The sequence below is a fragment of the Salminus brasiliensis genome, chromosome 8 (genome assembly GCF_030463535.1).
Source record: "Salminus brasiliensis chromosome 8, fSalBra1.hap2, whole genome shotgun sequence".
Classification (NCBI taxonomy): Eukaryota; Metazoa; Chordata; class Actinopteri; order Characiformes; family Bryconidae; genus Salminus; species Salminus brasiliensis.
Genome location: NC_132885.1, coordinates 9,672,015 through 9,699,844, shown reverse-complemented (window position 1 = coordinate 9,699,844; position 27,830 = coordinate 9,672,015). Strand labels below are relative to the sequence as shown.

Here is a 27,830-nt window from a genome sequence, read left to right as displayed (position 1 = left end):
AAATATATCCATTTATAATAAAAAAAAAACAATAACTAAATATTAAAATGCTCAACAATGCATCAGATTGGGAAGATTAAAAAAGTAAACCTCCAGATTTTTGAGTTTTGAGTATTTTGAGAGTCTAAATAAAAATGTATGGAGCAAAACCATTCTTTCTCTTTGAAATAGTAAGAATATTACATTTCATTCATAACCAAGTAAATTAACTATTCAATATATTAACAAAATACAATCAGGGAAGTATTTCCCAGCCCTGTCCAAGAGCACTAAATCAGTCAACCACAGATTTGTTACCTGGCCTTCTCGTCCATGAAAGTATATGGTTTCTGGGGCACCCCTTGCCGCAGGGTGGAGTCTCCGGGCTTACCCAGGGGGGTCCTACGCCCTGTAGGAGTAGTACGCCCTGATGGGGTTGCCCTCCCACTGGGAGTCATCCTGCTGGGCGTACCAGTACCCTCCCCAACGGGACTCAGACTGGTAACCAGCACTACAGGCGGAGACAGGGTAGGAGTGGGCGTATTTGGGGTAACTGGAGTCACACGTGCTGTTGTGGTGGAGGGGACATACATGGGCACGGAGGAGATCGGTTTTCCAATAGAAGAGGGAGGGGAGACTAATGGGGGTGGGGAGACTGGGGGAGTTTGGGTCATGGGTGAAACCACGTTGACAGGACTCTGTGGTTTAGGGAGAAGGACAGGAGGAGAGAGTTTGGAAGGGACAGGCTGTACTGGAGCAGCAGCTGGGGCAGGAGTGGGTTTGGCTACAGTGATATTGAGAGTGGTTTTGGCTTTGGCTGGGGCGGAGGTGCTGGAGGGGACAGGGCCTTGGAACTCAGGGGTGTCACGGTGGGTGGGGGCGGTTACTGGGGTTGGGGTAACAGTAGTTGCAGGAACAGGAGAGGGCTGAGCAGGAGGTGCAGCGGGGGCCTGTGCCAGGGCTGCAGTAGCAGTGGGTGTGGCTTTACTCCCAGCGGGCTTCATAGGAGGCACGGTCATGGTGGAGGTCACCACTGCAGGGCTTGCTGCTGGAGGAAGAGTCTTGACAACAACTGTTCCAGTGCCTTTTTGTGGTGCTGTTGGTGAATGAATGGACAAAAGTGAGATTCTTAGCAAGATGGTTATGCTTAAAGCTGTTTTGTGCTTGAACATATCAACATATCTGAAAAAATCTACCTGCTGCATCCAGGATAACTTTCTCAGACAGATTGCTGTACGGTCCCTGGCCTGCCTTATTCACACAAGCAACTCTGAACCTGTAGGCGGCGCCAGTAGGGAGGTCTGTGACATTGTAGTAACAGTCAGCCACACCAGTGGCCACAATCAGCCAGTTACTTTCACCTGAAGACAATAAATAAATCACAACAGGAGGAGCCAAATGTTAGTGGACTCTTTTTTTTAAATGCCAATGAAACAAGAAAAAACACAAACTGATAAAAAGAAAAAAGCAGTGTAATGAAAATAGCTGTTTGGATCAAGGTTGTAGGAATGCTGGTTTTACATTTTACTGTCTTGCAATATTTCAGATTATAGTGATGATCCCTAACTCGGAGGAGGAAAACAGAATCCGTTGCAATACCCAATTTACCCAAGTGATGGCAGTAAAGACCTACTTTTTTTTTTTTTTACTTGATTTATGGCACAACTAGTAAGCAGAAAGTAAGTGGTCAAAAGGATAACCTACAAGATAACATAATAACACACACAATATGTAGCAGTAGACAAATTGCATAAGTAGTCTACAAATTTATTCTTTAACTGAACTGAGCTTCCAAATTTCACTGAACCAAACTGGATTTACCTGCAACATAGTACTGCTACTTAACATGTAGCATATTTGCACTATAATTATTTGCACAGCTGTACAGATGTTCATTTTCTGTATATGTTTATATCATCTGTACCTTTCTGTACATAATAGTTTATATATGTGTGTAAATATGTCTACTCAGGTTATACATGAATATGTAGTATTCATACCTGTACAAGGACAAACTTTTACATCTCTCTAAGCTCCCCCAGCGCTGTATTACCTTTAGTACTTTTTAAACAGTATTATTCTTTATTTTATTTGTCATTTAGTGTATTTTTCTCTCTTGGTGTAATACTTGTTAACAGTCTGTGTGCTTGTTACCCGTCATACTGGTGTTGCTCTCACCAAGTAAAATTCCTTGTATATGTGACATACTTGGCAAAATAAAGAGATTCTGATACTGATAAGTGTAGAAAACAACCGGCATAAGGGTAAAAAATGCTAGAAAAAAAACTATATGGCTTTAATAAATTCTGTACTATTCTTTTTTTATATAAATTAATAACACACTCATCTATTGTACTGCCTTTTGATTACTGACATACACCATCACCATCACATAAAAAGGTCAAAAGCAGGTAAATGAGAAGTCTATTATGTAAAAGTCTGTTATGTACAATGATTACTGAATTAAAATCAGACGCAGTAGCTTTCACCTAATTATAGCATCAATTTCTGGTATTTAATATTTTAAATCATGCTACCAGATTTTCCAAATTGTTGAAGTGCAAGCATTTGTGAGCAGTGTTACCCTTACCTTCAGTTCTCCGCTCCAGGGAGTAGGTACATGGGGCCATGGTGTCGGACGGGCGCCACACCACTAACGCCGTGTTTTTATACTTCTGAGGAACTTCTGGAGTGCCTGGTCGGTTTGGAAGACCTACAGGTACAGTAAAAATATAGTTAGTAGCAGCAAGTGGACGTTAACAAAGTCAAGCAATTTCTTATAGCCAATAGGTGACTCCATGCTGACCATGTAAATACACTATGGCAAATGTTTGTGGACACCCTTTCTAATGCATTCAGCTACTTTAAGCTGCACCCATTGCTCACACAGATGTGCAAAAGTTGTCTAGTCCTTGTAGAGTGGTATTGCCAGTAGGACTCTCTGGAGCCCCCCAGTATTGAGCTGTGGAGCAGTGGAACTTCGGGATGAGTTGGAGAGTTGGGGTCATCATCCAACATCCTGACATCTTCTGTAGCTGAATGCAAGCAAACCCTCACAGCAATGCTCCAAAATGTAGTAGAAAGCTTTCCCTGGACAGTTGAGACAACTCCAAAAGCTGGATAAACTATTTTTAAATACCCTTTAATTTCAGAAGAAACAATGAATGAGCAGGTGTCTCAATACTTTTGTCAATCGGGCCCAGCTTGTAACAAATTGGAAATTGGGAATCTTGTGCACATGAGCATTTATCTATATGTGAAAAAAGTACAGCTCTGAGATGAGAGTATTTCGGTCCCACTAGTAAGTGACCTTGCCCAGTTAATTGGCTCGGAGGAAGAGTTTGGTGGAGAAGATGATTTATTGCCTGCTGTCCTGTGAGCAAATGGCTTTGCACATTGATAAGCACCATATTAGCCTCCCCCTCCAGACAGAGAGTGGGACGATCGTCACAAGAACTGGTTATGACATAGCCAGTGGCACAGCTGCTCTAATGGCAACGGGCTCCTTCCTGTGCCCAGCTGTAGGCTTTTAAACACAGACTGGCAGAACATTACCTCAATCAAGCACATCCTTCTTCCTATCTCTCTCTCTCTCGCGTGCGCTTCTTTCTCCATCACAGTTTACATCGCTACATGTCTTTGCTGCTGTTATTTAAGTAAAAAATTATATCGAATATTTCTTTAAAGCAACATTATGCAATAATTTTTATTTTTTGCTCCTGGGCTCCCCCGACATTTGGAAAGTGTAATTCTGTGCCACCCCTACACCACATGCTTTCCACATGCATTTCTGGACAAGCTGAGACATACAGAACCATCACTGAAAGTAAAAGAAGCATGTGGACTGACGCTGTAGAGAAACTTTATAGGAATTTACACAAATATGACTTGGGTTACCCAGTTCTCGGAGTGTTGCCCTGCCTGCCTCACCAACATTTCATGGTGCAGTTAGCAGCGTGCTGAGCTCGGTGTGGGAATGATGAAGCCACTGTTCTCCCTATTACAGTCAGTGTTGCATCAACATGACTTTGGAGCTGTTACTTAAGGCAAAAATTATATAGAATGTTGCTTTAAAGCCACACAGTTGGGAAGTGTAATTCTTGCTATGAGCCACCCTACAGCACACGCTTTTTGCATGCATTTCTGGACAAGCTGAGGCATACAGAACCATTACTGAAAGAAAAAGAAGCATGTGGACTGACAATGTAGAGAAATTGTATAGGAATTTTCACAAATATGAGTTTTCAGAGCATTGCACTGCCCGCATCACCAAAGATTCACGGTGCTGAATGATTATGGCATGATAATGATCATTTATTTTCATATTTTAGTCAGTGGAGCATTAGAATGACTTTGAAGCTGTTTTTTAAGACATAAATTATGTGTAATGTTGTTTTAAAGCAACATTATGCAAAAATTTTAATTTTTCCCCTACAGTCTTTTACTCCATAGCAGTAAATAGATATTATGCTTTGAGCGCCCCCTCATGGACAGCTGTACACATGCATTTGCTGAAAAACTGAGAGGTACATCTTAAGTGAAAGAAGCATTGGGATTGGGTGGTAGAGTAATACTACAGTAATTTACACAAATATGACTTAAGTTACACAGTGCTGTGCAGTTGTGGCGAGAGGCCTCATGCAGCTCCACCAAAGTTGCACAATGCAGTAGACGCCCTTCTCCCTGTCACAAGTCAATATAGCTTCAAAATGACCTGACAGTGACTTGAAGCTGTTATTTTAAGAGATTGCTTCATAGTGTTGCTTTAAAGTTTACCATAACTTTTCATGTACATGTGCTGTATGCGTAAACTCACGGGCGAGGGACAGTTTACAGGAGCTGGAAACGGAGGCCAGCGGGTTTGTGGCCACGCATTCGTACAGGCCTGCGTCGTTCTTGGTGGTCTTCATAATCATCAGCAGCTGTCTCCCATCAGGGCAGGAGATCATGTTCATCCTCGGGTCGATCTCAAGCGGCTTTTTATCTGAGCATGCACAGTCAAGCCATAAGACAATGAGGTTATGTAACTTCTTCTGTTTCGTCCGAAATCGCATTAATTTTGATCATTGCAAAAGTCACAGCTTGGTGCCCCACAAAATATGCTGATATTTTTTTGGCTTATGTGGTGAAGTCTGACTTTGCAGTGACATTTACAATTAGAAAGTCTGCTATAAATAGCTAAAGCCTGAGCGGTTATGTCAATGTCAGCACAGGGTCTATTCATAGACTATGCTTTAGTGAACACAAATAAATTGAAGCAACAATTTTTAGGGCTGTTTTGAGCCTGACCTGGTTTGACTGAACAGGTAAGAAACGATAATATATTAACATAACATTTTGGTTTTTAATAAATAGATTTTTATAAATATTTAAAAAAGAAATTCTGCCTTTGTCACGAGTGCACGAAGAATGAACAATGAACTACCTGAATGAATGGAAGTTCGAACAACAGGTAGTTAAAAAGTGATGTGCATGGAATACACTTGACCATGAATTCACTGCCAACTTGCTGAGCCATTCTATGTTACACTTAACAAGGCACACCATATAAATCCTAATTAATTATTAGAAATGTTATAAAATCAACTTTGATTTAAAAAGTGCAGTACAAATCAGACAAACTCTAGAACAACAGTTTCAATCCGATTTCACCCTTTTTATATTCATTTCATCAGGGGATATTGTGTAATCAGTGAATGAATCATCAGATGATAATGTGCTGAATTTGTTTGCTTTCATAAGACAGAACTGTGTAATGTCTAGTGTCAGGGTTGAGAAGATCACACCTTTCATCCATGCGATGTGTGGGTGAGGACTGCCAGCAGGCAGGCAGCTGAGAGTAACTGGATCTCCCTCGAGGAGAACATGGTCCCTCAGTTTGATATGAAACACTGGAGGAAAGTCTAAGAGCAGACAATTGGGGATTGCTCCATGAATAGTCATATAAAGAGATTCTCTTCGTAGTGATGCCAAACCTATTTTTACATACATAATTCACAGTAATAAATGCAGAATTATGACAAAAGCCTGCAGCATTAAGCAAAATGGCAAAAATGATCAAAGACTAAATTTGAGTATGCTGGAAAGCTTAGACTGTTGTGCCTCATCTACTGTCTGAGTTAATCATTCAGACAGTAGAATAACCAGAACACTAGCCAATAGAAAAAAAAAAAAAGCTGGCATACCAGAGGCCATACGGGAGTACTGGCGAGAGCGGAGTGAGCCATTCTCTCTGGCAATAGCAGTGGGTATGTCTGGCTGGGAGACAGTCTTATCCCTCCTGCCTCTGGTCAGGCCCCATCTGTCCCATCGTGACCTGCGCTCAGTCTCTACACCTGGTAGGGAATGAATATGAGGCTCAAAACCAACAAGAAGGATTGCATGATATATCACCGTATCAGTATTATGGTGATTAATCTACAGCCTTGTTGAACACACGCCATAAATGCCTGACGTACCTCTGACTGCTGATTCGGACTGGATGCTAGACATGGAATCCAAAGATTCAGATGAGGCCCCAGTGGATGACTGAGCAGCTAGCTGATTCTGTGGGATGCCCATTCGCTTTAGACTGCCTCCCTCTGAGGTGGAGCGGCGCAGTATAGACAGCAGAGGAGTCCTCTTGGTTTCTGCTTTGCCCTCTTTTTCTTCTTTCCTCTCCTCAGAATGGCTCCTGATCATCATGGACAAACCGCTCACCGTGCTGCCGATTTTTCTGCGCATGGCTAAAACAGGGGACTCGGATGGTTTCTTGGTCTCTGGCTCTGGAGGGGTCTCTGGACCTCCATCCAGCCTCATCATCTCCACTTCCTTCTTGTCCTGAGACCCTCTTCGCCCCAATGCCCAAGACAAACGACGCCTAGAGGGAGTGAAGTCATCATCTTTGGGTTTCTCTTCTTTCCTCTCCATTGAAGGGGTCCTCCTTAGACGCATGGACAGTCTTCTCATGAATCCTGGGTCTTTCTCTGCCTCGCGGAGATCTTGGACAGATTTAGACTTCTCTTCCAGCCTCCTTCCGGGAACAAACTCCAAAGGAGCACCAATTGGTCCTGGACGATACATCTCCTCTGCCACCTCTGGAGCAACTGTAGAGGGCTTTTCTTCTGTCTTTTGCCTAGAAAGAAGTTTCAGACCACGTGTGAGAGAAGACTCACGTTTCTTGAACCGAGCTTCAAAGATTTCCTCAGAGGCAAGGTCCTGGATGTGACTTCCAGGAGAGGGCTCTCTCTTCGGGGAAGCACGTGTCGGAGTCTTGGGAGGACTTGGTTCCTTGGTTGGCTGTTCTACTGATGCGACACGGGAGAAAACGGCAGGATGTTCAGTGGTTTGGTGAGTATCTGCCTTGGATGATGGTGCAGCAGACACGAGGGATGGCTCTGAAATATGTCTAGACATGGATGCATAGACTGGCACAGATGGAGGAGCTGTCACTGAAACGTTTGTGGATGTAGGAATGACTGCTGGTTGGCTTGCTGTTTGCAGTGATGGGACTATGATGGTCTGCATGACACTTGCATAGGCAGATGTCCTGCCATCCGGAAGTACCGTACGTGCAGCAGGAGAGGGGGTCACTGATGTTGAGACAACACTCTGAGGGGTCTTAGTAGACACTGCAGCTGTACTGACTGCAATGGAACTGGTGGATATGGTAATCTCTGGAGGTTTAACTGGTGCCCTATCATCTTCTTCACCTTCTTTGACTTCCATCTCCACAACAGAAGGTTTCCTTTCTATTACAGGTTCTTTCACTGGTTCTTTATCTTCTTCCTCTTCTTCCTCCTCTTCAATTCTTTCCTCTAATACAACTTTGGGCACCACAGCAGGTGCTGGCCTACTTTGCGGAACATTCTCAGGTTCTTTGGTAGTTTCCTGTAACATGCGCAACTCTTTCTTTTGGACAGCAGTATCACCTCCACTCTCTACAGTGTCTGTTTGCTTAACGGAAACATCTTCATGCTGATCGTCCCTGACAGGAGAAGGTTCCTTCGTGTCTGTGTTTACCTTTGTCTCATGCTTCTTTGGTTCAGGAGTAAGTGGTTTAGGGGTGATAGGACGGGAGTCCTGCTTGACTTGCTCTGCAAGAGCAGACATGGACACAGCTTCCTGCAAGCGCCGTTCCTCTATCTGGGCTAGTGGGATCTCTAGAGGAGCCCCAATCCGCCGGTGCAGGGGCATGGGCTCAGCGTCCCCCTGGCTGAAGGAAGCACTCTTGCGGAGCACCTTGGTCTTTGGGATGTCATCTCTGGGTGATTCACTGGATGCTGCCCGAACTAGTGGAGGGTTACCTAAGCGAGGCCCGCGCATAAAGCGCTTCTCATCTCCCATGCCCAAGGTCTCTAACAGGGGGCCTCGGAGGCCGCTCATCTTGTTGTCCGCAGATCCTCCTCTTAAAAGCCTCTGTCTCATCAGCTCCAGTTTCAGAGCATAATCCTCTTGGCTCAGCTTGGCAGTTCCGGGGCTTGGGCTTCTGCGAGGTAGCTCCATGGACACTGATTTTTTAAGGATTCTTGTACCATCTGTGGGACTCTCCTCAGCACCCTCCTCTGGCGTGATATGGAGTTGCAAGGCACTATCTGCTGAGCTTCCTCTTCGCAGTTCACCTCTACGACGAGCCCCCTCTGGCTTGTCAGACTCCATACTTGAACCTCTGCGAAGGGGTCTCTTTGTCTGTTCTGTCCTCTTAGCTAATTCCCCTGGTTCCTCATCAGAGGAGCCTTTTTCATCATCATGTGTTGTCCTCTTCCTTGCTCGGCCTCTTGCAGCACCATCAACAGCCTCCTCTGATGGCTCACATTCCATGGGCTCTGATTTTTGAGAGCTTGATCCTGATCTCTCAATGTTCCCGTTGGTCTTACCCGTCATTTCATCGTCCCCATGAATGTCAGTAAGTGACATTCTGGAGCCAGAGAATTCCATATTGAGAGGCATGGGGATAAAGGGCAGCTCATCAATGTCCTCATCAGAATCTGATGAAGAAGAAGGTGGAGGCGAGCCTTCTTTCAGATGTCTTGGAACTGCAATGGAGATATGGCTGGAGGAGTCATCTAGTAGCTCAGGAACTGATCTCATCACCATTTTGGACTTGTAGCTGATGAGAGATCGCTGTAAAAGGTTGGATACTCATTACTTCCATATAAGACAAAAGGAGGTCATTGCTGAAGTGATGAAATATTGAATACACATTTTTACCTGCCATTTTCTTCTTAACAAGAATTTTTTGAGGGACTCTGTGCTGATGCTCTTGCCCTTGTTTAGAGTCTGATGGAGAGAAATTAATATAAAAGAGTTAGAAATATATTTTTCCATTTAGAGCTTCATCTAGCAAGCCACCCACAATCCCCTCTTTTATTATAATAAAAAAAAAGAAAGAAAATTTTCCTCATCATTCTCATCTCTTATCTGTTTGCTTCTCTATTAAGAATTCTCTGATAAAGAAAATCATGTATTTATTTGAACAGCTTCGTTTTATTGTTGTTTTTCCACCTCCTACCTTAAACCAGGGATGACGAAGACACTCGCTTGCATCTGGTCTCCTGGAGAAAGGAAAAAAAAGGCATGAATGTTTTTTGTGAAGAGAAGTTCAATGAGTTACTTGTAATGATGGGTTTAAGAGCACTTGCAGTTTGCACTTACAGTCTGTCAGCCACAAGCAATTTGATGACGAATCCCTTCGCTTCATGACAAAGGTCAGCAAACATGCTTTCTTCAAAGGCCACATTGTAATTTCTGATGTTGAAAACTGAGCTTCTGTCATTTTCTCCCGCAAATGGAGACACTCCAGTGAGACTGCAGGAAACAGAAAACTTAGTGTTAATAGCAGTGATATCAGCCAGCAATCAGTGAACAAAAAATGACTATAAGAACATTAAGATGCTTTCCAAATGCTTTTTCATAGATATACACATGGATCACAAAAAGTGATGAACATACCATAGATAGGTCAAGACACCAACTGGCCTGAGGGGTAAAAAAAACAAAACTAAACAAAAAATACAAATCTTCATGACATTCCTGACATGTCTAAACACTATATTTTTACACCAAGCAACTCTGAGATAGAGGTACCAAGTCTTTTACCAGATGTCCGTTGCCTTGGAGACTGGTGTCTGGTTAACAATCTCTGGGGCAACAAATTCTGGAGTGCCATATTTGCAGTACTGTGCTTCATCGGGTGTGAATTTCACTGCATTCCCAAAATCACAAATACGGATCTGGTCACTGGTGGGGTCGGCCATGAGAACGTTGTCAGGCTATGAGTCAAAATGAAGAGAGTCAGGGTTAACAGAGCTAATGTATATGCTGTATAGTCATAGACTGCATATAGTATACCGACTACATCATTATCTATACAGTGCAGTGCTTCCCAGCATACCTTAGCACGACATCATTTAGAGGTTTCCCTGTCTGTCTTTATTGATTCAGCTCACTGAATATCAAATTCCTAATGAATCAGGCATGCATCATGTGTATGGAAACAGTACCTGGGCACACCATAATTGCTACACCTTGGATGAATGGAAGGAGAAAAAGGAACACCCACCTTTATGTCCAAATGCAAGATGTCATGTTGATGAAGGTAGCTAATTCCCTCCAGCATCTGTCTTATGCTGGAGCGGATCTGTAAATAACATACAAGAAAGGAATGCAACATTTGGAAAACACATCTTGCTCAGCCCTTCGCTATATTATTAACATTTCCAACCCGGTCTAGGAGCAAGAGAGGTTACCAGCAACCCTATTTTATAAGTGTACCACATACACTTTGGTACCACCAAAAGTATTCATGATAATAATATTTACTCTACACTTGAGCCAATCGACTAGGTTTAGGACTGGACTTCCAACAGTAAAACTGATAATACCAGCAGTGCTCCACAATACAAAAAAAAAAGGTCACGTGTTTGGGGGTATTAACAGTAAAAACTGCAAATCAGTTAAGAGATAATTGAAGGACAAGAAGGTCAAGAATTGCCAGGTGGGTGGCAAAATCAGTAGGGGGGTTGCATCACTGTGTATTGCTCAGAAGAACATGCTGGGAAGGTCAAGTGGGTCTCACTTACCTCAGCCTCGATCACTGTTGATTTCTTAGTTAGCCTTTCCAGAAGCTCTTCATGACATCTTTGAGACATCGTTAAGGACAATCACAATCACTGAAAGGGCTGTTCAGCTTGCTTAAAAAATGATGTGTGTGTGTGTGTGTCTGACTGAGTTTAAGAGCCAGGGAGAGAGATAGAGAGAGAGAGAGAGAGAGAGAGAGAGAGAGAGAGAGATGGAAAGACAGAAAAGATGTTCTGTCTGTATGTTTGTGTGGGTAAGGCTGTGCATGTTTTTAGCTTGTTGTGTAGGTGTCTGGTCTGAGGAATGTGGCCTTTAAAGCAGCATTATGCAAGAATTGGTATTTTTCACTCCTGGGCTCCCTCTACACTTGAGAAGCGTAATTTACTTGTACCCCACTGTCATAAATACAAATCACAATATGAGTGCCCCCTTATGGACAGCTCTAAAAAAGCATTTACAAAATGAAGCTGTTATTTTATAGTACAATTACTACATACTGTTGCTTTAAACGATTTATTCTGTTGCCATACTAGTCTACGATTTTGTATGTTCCTGTTATTCAGCCTAATCTTACTGCAATGAAAACATAAGGTTGATATTGATGGGATTATCTGAGATTAAGGAGTCAACATATAAACACTTCGGTCCATCCAATGACTGTAATGTGTTTTTTCTGAACTTTCTGCAGGGCCATACTCGTGACACAAGGAGCTAAATATACGTAGGTGTATCATGAAAGTAGTGTTTCACATAGTAAAAAAGTCAGACCAGCTGGTGGGCATGCATACACAGGACTAGAAATGTGCTCGTCTTTTATACAACTCTTAAAAGTCTTGGTTTAAGGTGGAAGTGAGAATACTAGCTAGAGTAATTCTAGCCAGTGAAATGAGCCACATGTAGACAGCTTAGGACTACACTAGCAGCTTGTGCAGCCTTCAACATGCCAGGCCAAATTCATCACGTAAATTGGGGCTACAGGTCCCAGCCTTGTGACTGTCAATGGTTTCAGTGACTGAACCTTGACTCATGTTTTATATCCTGAAACAAGGAAGCATGAAATAAGTCATTCTAACTCGATGCTTACAGGTATGTTTTACCTTAGTGATTTAAATCTATATTTGCAGCAGAAGGTTCCAGGGAGTGCTCCCTCTTTCTGTGAAAGTAATGAAAAGCATACATCTCAGTGATGATGATGACTGCATTCTTCTTCTCGAACGCGTCCTGGAAGTAGATGATCCTTTCATGGTTGAGGTGAGACAAGATGTTCAACTCCCTCAGGGCTGAAGCTTTTCTCTTGGCCCGAGCGGAGATGAACTTGGCTGCATACTCCATCTTCCCCACCTTGTGTGTCACTCGCTTTACATAGGAGAAGGCTCCTCTGAAACAGAGCAGAGGTAAATAAAAATGAATGATCATTCACTGCTGGAAAAAAAGGGGCTACAAAGGAGTCTCTGAGCGAAGCCATAGAAGAACCACTTTTTCCATGAAGAAACATGTTAGTTGAAGAGATCTGTGATCTGTGAAGAGATCTGTGATTGTGATCTGTGATTTTTCAAAGGAATAAAAAGCCTTTCTTTGGTTCGTTACCAATGTAAAGGTTCTTCACATGGACTGCCGCCCTGTCCTGAACATATTCCGGCCTTTCCCCTAATTATGATTCCAGGTACAGGCTCTGGGCTCACAGTGATACTGACCAGGAATAAGCAGATAAGATGAATGAACCAATAAATGAACGAATAAATAAATGTTTCTATACACTTACACTTATCACGTTTTACAAAATTGGTTCTTTGTGGAACCAAAAATAAAAGAAATGGTTTAATGGCATCACTTAAAGATGGAAAACTCAGGCCCAGAAAGTAAAACTCTGCCCCAGGATTGCTGCCTGGGCAGCTTTGCTGCAGCTAAGCAGATTTTTACTTTCTGGACCTAAAATATCCATCTCTACCTAAAGAACCCTGTGTAGCACCTTTATTTTTAATAGTCGAATTACATTCCCAGTGGTCTGGTGTATGGACAAGATGTCAAAATGAAGTCTAATTTGGTCATTGCCCAACAGTATGCAGAAGGAGAGTGAGGGCGTGCTGGGGGACTTTGGGACAGGTGAGGATGGAGGTTGCTGAGGTTGCAGAGGTGTGAAGTGGAGGGATGGGGGAGAGAGTCATTCAGTTTTAAAGTGCAAATGGCTTTGGATGTCTCAGACAGAAAAGGTAATACCAGGTAAAACAACAGCTGAAGAGAAATATCATTTAGCAAATTGAAAGATTAAGATTATGGTGATATTGCTCATCAGCAACGTAGACAAAAACTAGCATCAGTGCTGTTGAACATTAGACTGACGAGACAAAGAGCTTCTGAGTTTCTGCCAGAAGAATATTTTATGTAATTAAGGCAGCCAAGCATTTGCTCACAAGCGAGTTCTTGCATTGTTAATAAATCTTTGGAAAAAGCTTTGCTACTCTGTTCTCGTTGGCCCACCTGAACATCACTACCGAGCAGAAGTACTCATCAGCACTGCACTTATAAAGCTGACTTTTGTATTTTGGCAGCATGTTGCTTGAGGTATCTTTTGAATTGTAGCCGATACAAACTAACTCAGGATATTTTCAGAGTAAACAGTGAAGCACTTTAAATGTAAATGCAAAATAAGTCAGTTGAGAAGACATTGAATCTTATCCTGCATCATTTCAGTGTATGTAGATATTCAGTGTGTATATATATATATATATATATATATATATATATATATATATATATATACTGAAATGATGCAGTATATATCACTAAATCACTATATTATCACTAAAACTTGTTATTTTTTAACATATTTAACATATCCCGACATTTAAACAACGACCAAAAGCCGGACACAAACAATGATATGAGGCAGAGATTGTGTATGTTTATACTCATGACAAGTCAGGACATTCTCACATTTATTACAACTTAAAATGTTTACAATTAGAATCAGGTGCAGCCCTTCAGCTGTAGATGATTAGAAGATGGAGGAGCCTGTCTTATTTAAACCCCACAGATTTAGTTTGGTTTGCTCTTGATTGTTAAAGAGAGCAAGTCTGTATATACACATGTATCTGTTCATATATATATGAACATATGAGAACAGGGAGCATTTGAAGTGTAAGAGTGTGTGTGCGTGCGTGGGCCAGCTGCCTTGCCAGATTTAGTAAGAACTCAAACAGTCAAACAGTGTGGTCCAGAAGGATCTCAGTGAAATGGATAGACTTTTCTTGTGGATCAGAAGAATGTGACGATAGACTGGAATTAATGCCTTAAGTGTAAATGTACTCTGAGCTCTGAGACTGATATCAGAACAAGCTAAAAATAAATGTATTTTTATTTGTGTGTCTCTTTATGTGGTAGGTATGCCTGTGTGTGTGTGTGTGTGTGTGTGTGTGTGTGTGTGTATCCTGCACTGGCTGAAGCAACAGCCGGTGCCTTGAGTGCAGCCTTGTATCCACTGTATGTGTGTGTGTGCACTAGTTGCAGTCAACCGTGAGAATTATAATTACAGCACCCCACACAGAGGGAGTGACAGAGTGCATGAAGAGATACGACTAAACAACAGGCCATACTGCTCTCGACCCATTTGAGCAATCACCTCTCGCTCCCCCATAACAAATAACTCACTTTCTGCTAATGTGAGCTGTTTTGTTACATTGTGCAGCTTCTATGCTGCTTAGATGCCAACCCTGAAGCCAACAGGCAAGATGCTACTGAGTGGATCAAGCTGACGGAAGCATTTAATGTGACTTTAAAGATGAAGCGTAAGTAGCAGACAAATCTTGTAATGCAGCTGAGATATGAGCGAATATTGAATAGCTATATATTGCCAAGGTGAGATTCTGCCATATGAATACTGCATTACAGATGATTATGTATATTTTTACTGTGAAATTTAACAGCACTACAACAAATTCCATGTATCCAAAATGACTGAAAATGAAGTACATGAAATGTTTAATTGCAAAATGAACTAAAAGTCTTTTTAACAACCTCAGTTTAACCAGTTTTTAAAGTAATAAGGTTTTGGAGTTAACATTATATATACACACACATACACATTCTATTGCTATATGATGATTTATTTTGCTGATAATAAACATTTTGAAATTATTATTATTATTATTTTATTATTATTATTATTATTATTATTATTATTATTACAATTTATGTAATTAATAAAAATCTGTAGAAACAGCCTACCCGCATAACATTGCTTGCCTCGTTCCAGGCCTTTTAGGTTATCACTGGTTTCTGCTCCTTTTACACTGAGTAACAAAAATCAAACCTATCTATGGTACTTGAATGTCTTATTAGCTTTGAATAATTGAGTCATAAGTGTTAGTTCTGCATGCAAAACATGGCAAAATGAACAGCAATGAGTTGTGAACACATGCCTGAATCTCAAATGATGCTTTGTAATATTATGAGCTGTTTGGAGGCAGAAGCAGTGAATTTATAACATACAGAGACTTAGAGACACTGTTAGCTTGATGCTAACAATTAGCATTATTGTTGTGTGTTATTTGGTAAGAAAAAAATATAAGGTGACTGTTTCACCGCTAAACACTGCTGTATAAAGATATCATATTATATATATATATATATATATATATATATATATATATATATATATATATATATTTTAAAAAAAAATATATAGATAGATAGATAGATAGATAGATAGATATTAGATATTATAGAAATATATTAATTATAAAATATTTGTTAAAATATTATTATATTCATATTTGATCATATTTTATGCTGTTGATTTTGGAAAAAAGCAACAGACCACTTGAGGTTGTGATTTTACCATGGAAAACCGATCAAATCTGCTTAGCAACTTGCTTAAAAACTCTCTTATCAGGGGGCAGCAGTGAGGTAAAGCATGAGGCATGTTTTTGGTTTGAGCCCCAGGACCAGCAGCCACAGTTGACATGCTATTAAGCAAGGCACCTTACACCTAGTTGCTGTCTAGGCGCAGAAGGTGACTGAAGTAGGTATGCATTGTCACTGCCTTAATAACCAAAAAGGTAAAGGTAAAGGTGCACGTATTTGTCTTAAGGTAAAGGTAAAGGTGCATGTATTTGTCACTGTACAGTGTATACAGCGAAATGTGTCCTCCACATTTAACCCATCTGGTAGTGAACACACACACACATGTGTTAGGGGCAGTGAGTACACACACACACCCAGAGCAGTGGGCAGCCAACTCCAGCGCCCGGGGAGCAGAGAGGGTAAAGGGCCTTGCTCAAGGGCCCAACAGTGGCAGCTTGCCGAGCCCGGGAATTAAACCCACAACTGTTATCGATATCCCGGCGCTCTAACCGCTGAGCCACCACTGCACAGCCACCACTGCTGTCACTGTATAGTGTACACTGCACAGCGAAATGTGTCCTCCGCATTTAACCCATCTGTGGTAGTGAACACACACACACACACACTAGTGAACTAGGGGCAGTGAGTACACACACACCCAGAGTGGTGGGCAGCAAACTCCAGCGCTCAAGGGCCCAACAGTGGCAGCTTGCCGAGCCCGGGAATCGAACCCACAACCCTGTTATCGATATCCCGGCGCTCTAACCGCTGAGCCCCCACTGCTGTCACTGTACAGTGTACACTGCACAGCAGAAATGTGTCCTCCGCATTTAACCCATCTGTGGTAGTGAACACACACACACTAGTGAACTAGGGGCAGTGAGTACACACACACCCAGAGCGGTGGGCAGCCAACTCCAGCGCCCGGGGAGCAGAGAGGGTAAAGGGCCTTGCTCAGTGGCAGCTTGCCGAGCCCGGGTATCGAACCCACAACCCTCAATGAGGGTGTGTGTGTGTGTGTGTGTATGTGTGTGTTCACAGGTTGAATTTTATCCTACTGTTGTGCACTGGCTGTAAAGGTATTAATCCGTGATGAAATCCCTAGCCTCTCATAATTTATCAAAAAGAAGAAGAATGGCTGAATGTGTCAGTACATTGCATATAGTGCACAAGCTAAAAATAACTTTTTTTAATGACATGCTTTAATTCCAATCTTGGATGAATACTAATAACTATATTAATGCTTACATGATGTGCACTTAAAACAGGACCCAAGAACACTATAATACAATGAGCATTAATCACCCTCCTCCTCTAAAATGAATCCGGTGATGCAGAGACTGAAAAAAATATCCGCTCTCAGCTTCGTCAAAATGAAATGAAATAATGAACTCCTGGAACATTCTCAGCCCTTTTTAGACTAACGTTCTGGTAAGCCTTACATGGCGTTTGGTGATTTAACAGATATTCAGAGCTGTCATCAGTGAGTGCAGATGGAGTTGACTCTCTGCGGCTCCAGACTGCTCGTTAGAAGGAAATGGTGTGTGTCCAAGGAGTGTCTGCGGTCGGATGACTCACCTCCCAATCTCCTTGTGAACGTCATAGTAATCAGTAAGCCTTCGCATTCTCCTCAGGATAGTCTCCTCATCCTCCATCGAGTAGTCCTTCTCCTTCATTTCTGTAAATGAATCAGACACGCACACACACAAAGACACACAAGTGTTTGTAAGTACACACCCCTACACACAAAACGAAACGATCGCTATCTAATAAAAGAAGAAATTGAAATTGCAGTTCTACATTCATCGAGGCGTTTCTCTCTGTTTTTCTCATTTGTTGGTTGGAAAATCTTGTTTTTCTCCTGTAATAAGGTTTGTATTGAAGCTGAACACTGTAGAAAGATTTGTCAGAGACAATAAGGAACAAACAAATCTATAACACTACAACAAAACGACATGGGTTCAACCGTCTTAAGGCCAGATACCGCATGTTAAATGTACAGCAGCATAACAAAGGAACTATGACGGTGATCAGTGCTCTGGTCTCTCCAAAAAAATCAACATGTCACTTTGGCCCGAAGGTCACAAAAGTTCAAACCCCGAGCCATGCCGCTCTGCCGGTCTGAGAGAGCACAACTGGCCATGCTCTCTTTAGGTGGGTAGATGGCGCTCTGTCTCCCCTCATCACTCATTAAGCGATGTTGGCCAACACAGGCGTCTGTTAGCTGGTGTGGCAGAGCTGGCGACCCAGGGCTTTCCTCAGAGTGTGTTGGCTGCCTTGCGATACCACATCAGCAGTATTTGGAAAAGAAGGCAACTGCTGGCTTTTCCATGTATCGGAGGAGACATGTGTTATGCTCTTACCACCCTAATGATGGGAGCATTGCTAGTGCTAGGGGAATATATGAAAGGGTGGGTTAATTGGCAGTACCAAATTGAGAGAAAAAGGGAAAAATCTGATAAAATATATATATATTAAAATATATTATATATTTACACATATTAAAATATATCTGTATTTCTGATGATTCTAATTATCTATTTTTCTTAGTGTTTCTAAAGAATCTCAAGTTTCTGTGCTTCTCAACTGCAAATACTCAATCTAAAATATTCCTTAAGCTTTAGTTGATGATTTTTCCCAAATATGTGCCCAAACACAATAAAGCAATATTACATTAAAGATAATGAAATCCAGCTTCTCACTGGGGAAATTTACCATTGGACATACTTTTTGTATGAAGTTGTTGCGTGGTCTTAACGTCACAGTAAATCTGGCAGTGGATTTCATGAATCTGGCCCTTTGACCAATCAAAGTTTAGCACAATGGAGATCTATTACTCTGTAATGGATCTAAAGACTTCAGTTATTCAGTCAGTAAGCAAATAATGTCCATGTTGCCAGTAACAAAGCTTATGTAGTAATAGCTTGTATATTTGGAACAGTGTGTAACAGTGTATGTATAGTGTGTGTTAATGTGTATATATGCTGTATTTGTATTGTATACTGTATATACTGTGTATTGTGTATTTACTACTGTGAGGGACAATGCTTTTCTCTCACCTTTACACTGGCATATGATGTTAATATGACAGTAAATATGATTTGATTTGAATAGTAAGTGTGTTGCCAATTAAAATCATAAATTTGTCTTCATCGTGAGCCATGATCACAAATATGACATATTAGAATGCACCAGCATCACCCAGCTCTGCAGTTTCCCTGAACTAACACACCTAAAGCTGATAATTAGCTAATGAGATGAAGTGGGAAAAACAAACAGTGCTGTCTGGCCTGAAGTGTGTAAAACAAACACAAGACTCATACTGGTGTGGACGGTGAGCTCAGCCTTGCAGGAAACTGATCCGGCCAGATTTTTCGCAGTGCAAGTGTAGACCCCAGAGTCATCTGGTTGCGTGTTGAGCACTACCAGAGAGCACTCGTTATCGTCATACACAAAGGTAAAATGGCTGCTCTCAGACAGGAGGACATCATTCTGAAAAACAACAACTGGACAGTTCAGGGCAAATCAACCTGAAGAGCAACAACACATCACACACTGAAATATCCTGTGAGAATTTACAGGGTGGTCTCTCTTAGTTAACAGCCCGGGTGGTAAGCTGTACACAGAACGCTCAGCGTGTTTTCTAAGGTTAGCTCTGTACACTGTAAAGCAGTAATAGTGTCCATATTTGCCACAGTTCCAGTTGCATAGGCTTGGGTTGATTAGGACGGCGAATGGTCAAACAGAAGGCAGTAGCCCTGGGGCACGCTCTGGAACATCCAACAGTATATTTAATGGCATAAATTAACATGCTTAAGAGAGCGTGGGGATTCTCCATGGGAAGCGATGTGGGTGGAGGGTACATCGGTGAGAGAGAGGGAAAGAGAGAGAGAGAAAGAAGTAGGTTGAGAGACAGTGGAGGGGAGAGAGAGAGAGAGAGAGAGAGAGAGAGAGAGAGAGAGAGAGAGAGAGAGAGAGAGAGAAAGAGAGAGAGAGAGAGAGAGAGAGAGGCAGGCAGAGAAACGCTGAGAGAGAGGCAGAGAAACGCTGAGAGAGAGAGAGTGGGGGAGAGGGAGAGAGGCAGAAAGAGAGTAACAGAGGTAAAAAGAGAAACTGAGTGAGAGAGTGAGGCAGGGAAAGACTGAAAGACAGTGGCTGAGAGAGAGAGAGAGAGAGAGAGAGAGAGAGAGAGAGAGAGAGAGAAAGAGAGAGAGAGAGAGAGAGAGACTGAGTTAGTAAGAGAGAGCGAGGCAGAGAAAGGCTGAAAGACAGTGGCTGAGAGAGAGAGAGAGAGAGAGAGAGAGAGAGAGAGAGAGAAAGAGAGAGAGAGAGAGAGAGAGAGAGACTGAGTTAGTAAGAGAGAGCGAGGCAGAGAAAGGCTGAGAAACAGTGGGGGAGAGAGAGAAAGAGGCAGAGAGGGAGCAAGAGTAACAGAGGCCAAAAGAGAAACTGAGTGAGAGAGCGAGGCAGAGAAAGACTAAGAGACAGTGGATGAGAGAGAGAAAGAGAAACTGAATGATTGACAGAGAGCGAGGCAGAGAAAGAGGCAGAGAGGGAGCGAGAATAACAGAGGCAAAAGGAAAAACTGAGTGAGAAAGAGAGAAGAGAAGAAAGAGAGTCAGAACAAGAAACAGTGAATAAGAGAGAGCGAGGCAGAGAAAGACTGAGAGACAGTGGGAGAGAGAAAGACAGAAAGAGAAACTGAATGAGTAAGAGAAAGTGAGGCAGAGAAAGGCTGACAGACTCGATTTCACTGACACTATTTCATCTCTGTATATATATTTGTATATTTGTATTCTGTATTTTTTTTTTGTTTATATTTCTATATTTTCATATTTTTATATTTTATTCTTTAACTTAAATGTAACTTATTCTATTTTTATTTTCTTCATTTTTATTTTATTTTTCTTTGGCACTTTTGCACTTTACTTCATTAAGTTAAGGTTTAGTTAAGTTTAAATGTAGATTTTTATTGTATAGCTTGATGTGGGCAGACTGTCATAAAAGCATTTCACTGCAAGTTATACTGTGTATGACTATGTATGTGACAAATAAAATTTGATTTGATTTGAGACAGTGGGGGTAAGAAGCAGAGAGAGAGAGAGAGAGAGAGAGAGAGAAAGAGAGAGAGAGAGAGAGAGAGAGAGAGAAAGAGAAAGAGAAAGAGAGAGAGAGAGAGAGAGAGAGAGAGAGAGAGAGAGAGAGAGAGGCAAAAAGAGAAACTAAGTAAGAGAGAGAGGCAGAGAAAGGCTGAGAGAGTAGGGGGAGAGAGAAAGGCAGAGAGGGAGCGAGAGAGAGAGAGAGAGAGGCAAAAAGAGAAACTAAGTAAGAGAGAGGCAGAGAGAGAGAGAGAGAGAGAGAGAGAGAGAGAGAGAGAGAGAGAGAGAGAGAGGCAAAATAAGAAACTAAGTGAGAGAGGCAGAGAAAGGCTGAGAGAGTAGGGGGAGAGAGAAAGGCAGCGAGGGAGCGAGAGAGAGAGAGGCAAAAAGAGAAACTGAGTAAGAGAGAGGCAGAGAAAGGCTGAGAGAGTGGGGGAGAGAGAGAGGCAGAGAGGGAGCGAGAGAGAGAGAGAGAGAGAGAGAGAGAGAGAGAGAGAGAGAGAGAGGGAGAGGGAGAAAGGGGCAGAGAGAAAGTGTTAGCATTAGCGAGAGCACAGCAGGGAGGAACGCCTGGGTCTGATCTTTCAAAGCTGATGGAGTGGGAGAGACCGAAAAAAAGACAGAACAAGAGAGAGGGAAAAAAGTATGTGAGTGTGTGGAGTGTGTGGAGTGTGTGTTAGTTATAGCAAAAGCTCAGAGGGGAGGGGAGGCTTTTCAGGATCTTTAAGAAAGCAAAGTCTCTCCAGTGCACAAAGCCAGTTGAGCTGCTCCTGCATGGAACGCATGGAGAATGGAAATGAGCTGAGGCTTCAGATGCTTCTGCAGGGACTGCTCTCATATAAAGAACAGAGCAACCCAGAGGAATGGCAGCAGACACACAGCGACAGAACATCTGTCTTCTGCAATACTGTAATTAACAACCTGCTTCTCTCACTGTTTTAAAAAGGCAAGCTGTTCCCATGCATGCCCCTCACCCGCAGTGAAATTAGATTAGAACTTTACGTTTACTAAAACATTACAGATATATGAGGCACAGTATCAACAGGCTACACAGTCAAACATATTCAGTGAAGAAGAACGAGCATACGCAGCACACCTTGTACCAAAGGATGTCTGGAATCGGCTTCCCTTCAACAACCACAGCAAAACGAGGTGTCTCTCCCACGTTGACGTCCAGATCCTCCATGATGGACTCAAATGTTGGGGCCGCTGCAGAGAGAGGAAAACCAAGAGCAAAAGAGAGAGAAACATAGATAGAGAGAGGAATAATAAAGAGAGGAAACAGGCAGCCAGGGAGAGAGCAAGAGAGGTAGAAGAAGAAGAGTGGGATGAGAAGAGAGAGAGAGAGAGAGAGAGAGAGAGAGAGAGAGAGAGAGAGAGAGAGAGAGAGGTCATTCTCATCAAGGCATTAGCTGTAAGAGGGTGAAAGTGTAGTGAAAGGACAGGTGCTGTGTCTACCTGCTATCTCCAGGGTGAGGAGGCAGGAGTCTGACCCATACGGGTTACTGGTGATGAAAGTAAGCGGACCCACATCACTGCTCCTCACTTTACACAGTTTCAGCGTGTGCTGGTCATCATCAGGCATGCTCATCTCAAACAGCCCCACTCTGTTGGACAGGGTCACTCCTCTCCTGCAGAACCAGCACAGCACAGTTTAGACCCAGCCACAGGTCACTGCAGACGACAGCAGAGGCTAGGAGGCATTCTGTTGTTCTGCAGACCACATAGCACTCGCACTCCAGGGCCAGAAACAGCCCACAGTGTTCTTCAGCTAGACGAAAAGGAAAGGAACGAGCCAGTGCTACGTCTGAATGCAGAACACTTTAGCCCAGGGATGATCATTAGCCCTGCATGTGGACAACTCCCTGAACTGCTGAGTGGGGCAGATCTCTAGGAGCAGAGTCAGGGTCTCGGGGCCTGCTTGTATAAATGAATGGGCACTCACCTCTTCCAGGTAACATTTGCATTGACGTGGTTGAGAGTGACGGTGATGCTGACCGACTGATTCTCCACCACGTACACCATGTCAGGCTTGTCAATGATGACTGGAGCCTCCTGGAGATATGGGCCTACATGTACAGAAACAGATAAATACAAATCTCAGTCTAAACATGGTATAGTTATCACAGATACCTTCAGCAGAAAGGCTGTTCAGATATTGTCATTTGCTCTACTGGGCTTTTTTGTGGTTTTGCTTCTTTGCACATGTCTTAACAGTACATGCATTTCCCTCATATGTAGTGCAAAATACTAGGAGGGGATTTGGATTTCCTTTATTTTTATTCCCCTAGTCCTCTAGTTTGAATACCTGTCATCAGTCTGTGTTCACGTCTAGTCCATTAATTATGTCTATAAATTCCTCCTGTGCCACATATTTGGTGAAATAACGTGATTCTTATTCTAACGGAGCACCTACACACTGGCCTATTAAGGCTGATAGTACTGACTGAGTATTTCTGTACCATGTACTGGGAAACGCCTGCCTTATTTTGGGTGCTAACATGACTCTCATTGTCCAGAGACAGATAAAGGACTATCTGCCAGGACTTTTTGCTGATTTTTTTAATCCAATTTTAGATGTAGTTAATTATCCAACCCACTCATTAGCACTGGAAGGGTGATGACTGACACATGCCTCCTCCGACACATGCGCAACCAGCCACTGCCACTTTTCAATCTGCCACCGATACAACATCAGTGGGCAACCAATGCGCTCAGAGGAAAGCGTCGGGTACCTCACTCTGATGCATCGGCTAGCAGATGCCTAGACGTGATCATACTGAAGGGATGTGGGGAGAAAGAGAGCCATCTACCTACCTGCGAGAGCAAGGCCAATTGTGCTCTCTTAGGCTCCGGCTGCTCATGGCAGACAGAATGACCCGTGATTCGAACCAACAGTTTCTCCGGTTTTAACTATGATGTTATTAAGTTGATTTGCTATGTACAACTTTCTTAAAAGTCTTAAGATGAGTTTTTTTATTTCCTAAACAGTGATTTAAGTGCTTTCTTGCTTTGGTGCTTTCTTTTCCAATCAAGCAGACATGTATTAAGTAGAGTAGTAGAGACCCAGACTTGAATAAAAAGTAAAAAAAAAACTTGAGCAGAAGTAGAAGTGTTTTTAAGTTCCATACTTAAGTGGAACAGAACTGACAGCAACCTGCCACATACTAGTGTTTCGTATGTAAAAACCAGTGAGGAGAGCAGCTGAACTTTCTGTAAACTAAACTACAGCTGAAAGATCTCAGGCCATTCGGCCACATACGAGTATTTGAAGGTGGTGAAGATGATGTTTCTTCTGGTGGTTCTTCTTCCATCTGGAGATAAAGTAACAGAGCTCTAGCGTTAGTGTCCTCACTGCAGCAGCGGAGGGAGAGGAAGAACGGCAGTATGCTGGCTCACGGCTCGATCGCCTGTTCTGATCAATGTTGTGGCGGCTTCATCAAACCCAGTGACACAGCCATCTAGTGCTCTTGCAGTGATAATATGGGTTTGAAATGATTTATACCATTTTTATAATTGTAGCGAGTAACGATGCAGCACGTTACAATGTAACAGAGTAAAAGTATTAAACTCATCCAAAATATGTTGTGAAGTAAAAGTGGAAGTAGGAGAAAAAAATAGATTCCAGAAGATACAGATACAGTATTTTAGTACTTGAGTACAGTAGTGAAGTACTTTACTTCCTTACTATACGTCTCTGCAAGCAACTGAATTAAACCCACTTATCTCTTGTTTTTGCAGTCCCAGCAGTCCTAAAGCATACCTGCTGTAGCTTCGTCTGCAGAAATGTCATAGTGATGGTTTCTTGAGAATCAGAGTTCCTGAACGACTAGGATGTGCTCAGAGAAATTAAACAGGGATTTTAAAATTCACGTAACACAGAACTCAAGTTCAGTCCTTGCCACTATATTGAACAGCTGTTCTGAAAGTCAGAACAGTCAAAGAATGATTTATTTATTTATTTCTTACTTCATTATTTCTGAAAATGTCTCATTTGTCAAAGTAGGGACTAAAATGACACATACTTGCATGTTTTTAAATACTTATTTTTTTTTTAGATAACACTGTCACTCGTCTCAAACCTGACCTCAGAGGACAGTCTTAACTAGAAAACCTGCAATCATTGATTTAACCAATCACTGTTCTGTGTCCCACTCCTCGTCTTCAAAAATACTCCCTGTGTGCATCTGTACATCTTTTACTTTACCCAATAGAACCAGTCTGTTTTGTCACTTACTTTGCAAAGTATTGTCGAGTGTTATTATCCCTTGTGTTTTCTCAGTGTTTTGGCCATTTTGGTGATTGTTTGTTCTGGTTTTGACCCTTTTACTGTTTCTGTTTTTTTTATCTAATGTTTTGTCTACCTTGGTATCCAGTTTTGACCCTTGCCTGTTTTTATTTCTTACCTGTTATTATTTGAAGCTGCTCAGTCAAAAACATAAGAAAATAAGTCACTATTTCATCCTATGGCCAATAAATGTGTGCAGCCCTACCTCTGTCTATGAGCTGCACCGGGTCTGTGGCAGGAGATGGCTTGCTGAAGGCTTTGCTGGTGATGGACAGAATCCTGAAGGCATAACGGATGCCCTTGGACAGGGAGGTGACGTTGTAGGTGGTCTGCTTTAGGCTGGAAGCGATTATGGTCCACTGGATGGAGCCCAGGGCCTGCTGCTGGACGGCATACATCAAGGTGCTGGGGTCTGGAACCATAAACCATAAGGGCTGTTTATATATTAAAACAACACTTCCAGACTTTGATTGATTATGTTGTTTAATAATTTGGCTTGACTCCCTCTACATTTTCCAGCTCACACTTCAGCCAAAGCTACAAACTCTGAGTGGCGATATAAAACAAGGACAGTAGGAGTTTATAGCAGGGAGGGTCACCACGCGGCAGTAAATCTGACCTATCTCAGGCCGATGTGAGCGTGAGAACATAAAACTGTAGCTGAGGAGTCATTAATAGAGCAGGTTCTCTCTTCTGATAGTCCCAAGAGTCCTTCTTGTGTAGTGTGTAACTCTACAGGGAGTAGAAGATGCACTTACCTTAACATTGTGTCATCTGCTGGTATCAGACAGCAACTTTACACAACATACTTCAGCAAATACACATGTCCAACTTATAGAAAGAAATATGGGAAGCTCAAGTCTTCTGAAAAGTTTTTGTCACCCTTGGTCAAATGACAATTTTGCTTATTTTTATCATATAACAAATATCATATATTAAACATGTCTTACTGTATAACTATGTAAATAAACAGTAATCATGCATTACAAGAAATATGCATGGTTTGAGTTTGTTTTCTTCTACTGAGACAAAACATGCAATTTGATCAAAGGTGCCCAAATATGTATCTATACATTAAGATCCTATGTATGAATTAATATAGAAAAAACATGCACATGCGTTTGAGCTTTTAAACAAAATTCCAACAAATTTCGTTTATTTTTTTGGTAAAAAGTAACAAGAATTTGTTGAACTTCTTGGATCTAGATTTATTTTTGAAGGTCCCAACCAGATCAGATTTGTTAAAATTCACCAACAAGCTGATTTAACCTAATGAAACACTGATAAACCAAACCTGCTATTTGTTGATATTGGTTAAACTAACACACTGACTCACATAAAATCTCTACTTATGACATTAATATTATTTGTATTTATGCTAATATTAGTGTTTTCGAATAAATGCTTACTGCCCAGACAAGCCGCATTAGTAATTTTGTCAAGGTAATATACAATTAATATATATACAGAATATAATTCAATAAATACAGAATTAATAATTAACTAAAAAAAATCATCGAACAATGATATATACAAATTCATCCAGCATTTTAATGATACCATAACATTATTATTAAGGGGCAGTGGCTGCCCACCGCTCTGGGTGTGTGTGTACTCACTGCCCCTAGTTCACTAGTGTGTGTGTGTGTGTGTTCACTACCACAGATGGGTTAAATGTGGAGGACACATTTCCCTGTGCAGTGTACACTGTACAGTGACAAATATGTGCACCTTTACCTTTACCTTTTTATTTTGTTAATAATAACATATTGTTGCCATCACGCAAAATCTCAATTTTTGTCAATTTCTACTTTTTGACATTAGATTCTGGCAGTAGTCCTCTACATAGTTTTATTTTCGTGGTAAATGGATCAATAGAAATGCTCCAAAATGACTTCTCCTCTAAAGTTGCTATTTTGAGATACCAGGTTTTTGCACAACAGCAATAATATATATTTTTTAAATCCTCACAGTAATCCTACCATTAAATGTAAATTTGTTTCATAATGTTTAGGTTATGAGTGTTTTCAGAGCCTACCTTTTAATCAGGACTATATTTCTGAATGCTTTTTAAAACAAGGCTTTTTGGTTTGTATGATAATTATGAAAGAACTACAACAAAATAAATGAACAGTATACCAATTGAGGGGTCTAGCCTTTTGGGCTTCTTCCAGCTGAGGGTGATAGTCTTGCCAGTGATGGACTCAATTACTGGAGCTCCATCTGGAGGATCAGGAAGAACGTCTGTGTGAGAAAAGAGAAAAAAAGCTCAGTGGAACGCACTTACATACACACACAGACGCACACAGACATATGCTCGCTCGCTCAAAGGAAATGACAGTCTTATTATTTTGAGAGAACGGATGAAGGGAGGATCAAGCACAGATTAGGATCATCTGTCTGATTAAAAGAGTTGGCTTGAGGACGTTCGCCATGCAGTACATGGCTTTTTAATTAGAGAAACAGAAAATCTATGACACAGCTAGGATCCAAAAACATGGTTTCATCTCAAGTATGTTTTCTCACAGCAAACGAATATGGCCAGATGTGGAAAAAATATCTAT

The 27,830-nt window shown here is 41.8% G+C and overlaps 1 protein-coding gene across 4 annotated transcripts in view; it reads right to left on the bottom strand.

Annotated features, from left to right (window-relative positions):
* The window catches only part of spegb (striated muscle enriched protein kinase b), a 75,566-nt gene that overhangs the window by 7,286 nt on the left and 40,450 nt on the right, over positions 1 to 27,830 (bottom strand). For all 4 annotated transcript variants that reach the window (XM_072685538.1, XM_072685540.1, XM_072685541.1 and 1 more), the window contains 22 exons: positions 27,406 to 27,510; positions 25,472 to 25,678; positions 22,924 to 23,047; positions 22,437 to 22,609; positions 22,075 to 22,187; positions 19,203 to 19,371; positions 17,458 to 17,557; positions 12,215 to 12,415; positions 11,040 to 11,097; positions 10,520 to 10,597; positions 10,057 to 10,229; positions 9,910 to 9,936; positions 9,613 to 9,765; positions 9,470 to 9,512; positions 9,169 to 9,237; positions 6,438 to 9,081; positions 6,165 to 6,314; positions 5,766 to 5,882; positions 4,796 to 4,963; positions 2,570 to 2,692; positions 1,176 to 1,340; positions 298 to 1,075 (listed from right to left, as the gene is read on the bottom strand). In XM_072685538.1, the coding sequence (XP_072541639.1) occupies positions 298 to 1,075; positions 1,176 to 1,340; positions 2,570 to 2,692; positions 4,796 to 4,963; positions 5,766 to 5,882; positions 6,165 to 6,314; positions 6,438 to 9,081; positions 9,169 to 9,237; positions 9,470 to 9,512; positions 9,613 to 9,765; positions 9,910 to 9,936; positions 10,057 to 10,229; positions 10,520 to 10,597; positions 11,040 to 11,097; positions 12,215 to 12,415; positions 17,458 to 17,557; positions 19,203 to 19,371; positions 22,075 to 22,187; positions 22,437 to 22,609; positions 22,924 to 23,047; positions 25,472 to 25,678; positions 27,406 to 27,510 (5,938 nt within the window). The remainder of the gene's footprint in view (positions 1 to 297; positions 1,076 to 1,175; positions 1,341 to 2,569; positions 2,693 to 4,795; positions 4,964 to 5,765; positions 5,883 to 6,164; positions 6,315 to 6,437; positions 9,082 to 9,168; positions 9,238 to 9,469; positions 9,513 to 9,612; positions 9,766 to 9,909; positions 9,937 to 10,056; positions 10,230 to 10,519; positions 10,598 to 11,039; positions 11,098 to 12,214; positions 12,416 to 17,457; positions 17,558 to 19,202; positions 19,372 to 22,074; positions 22,188 to 22,436; positions 22,610 to 22,923; positions 23,048 to 25,471; positions 25,679 to 27,405; positions 27,511 to 27,830) is intronic.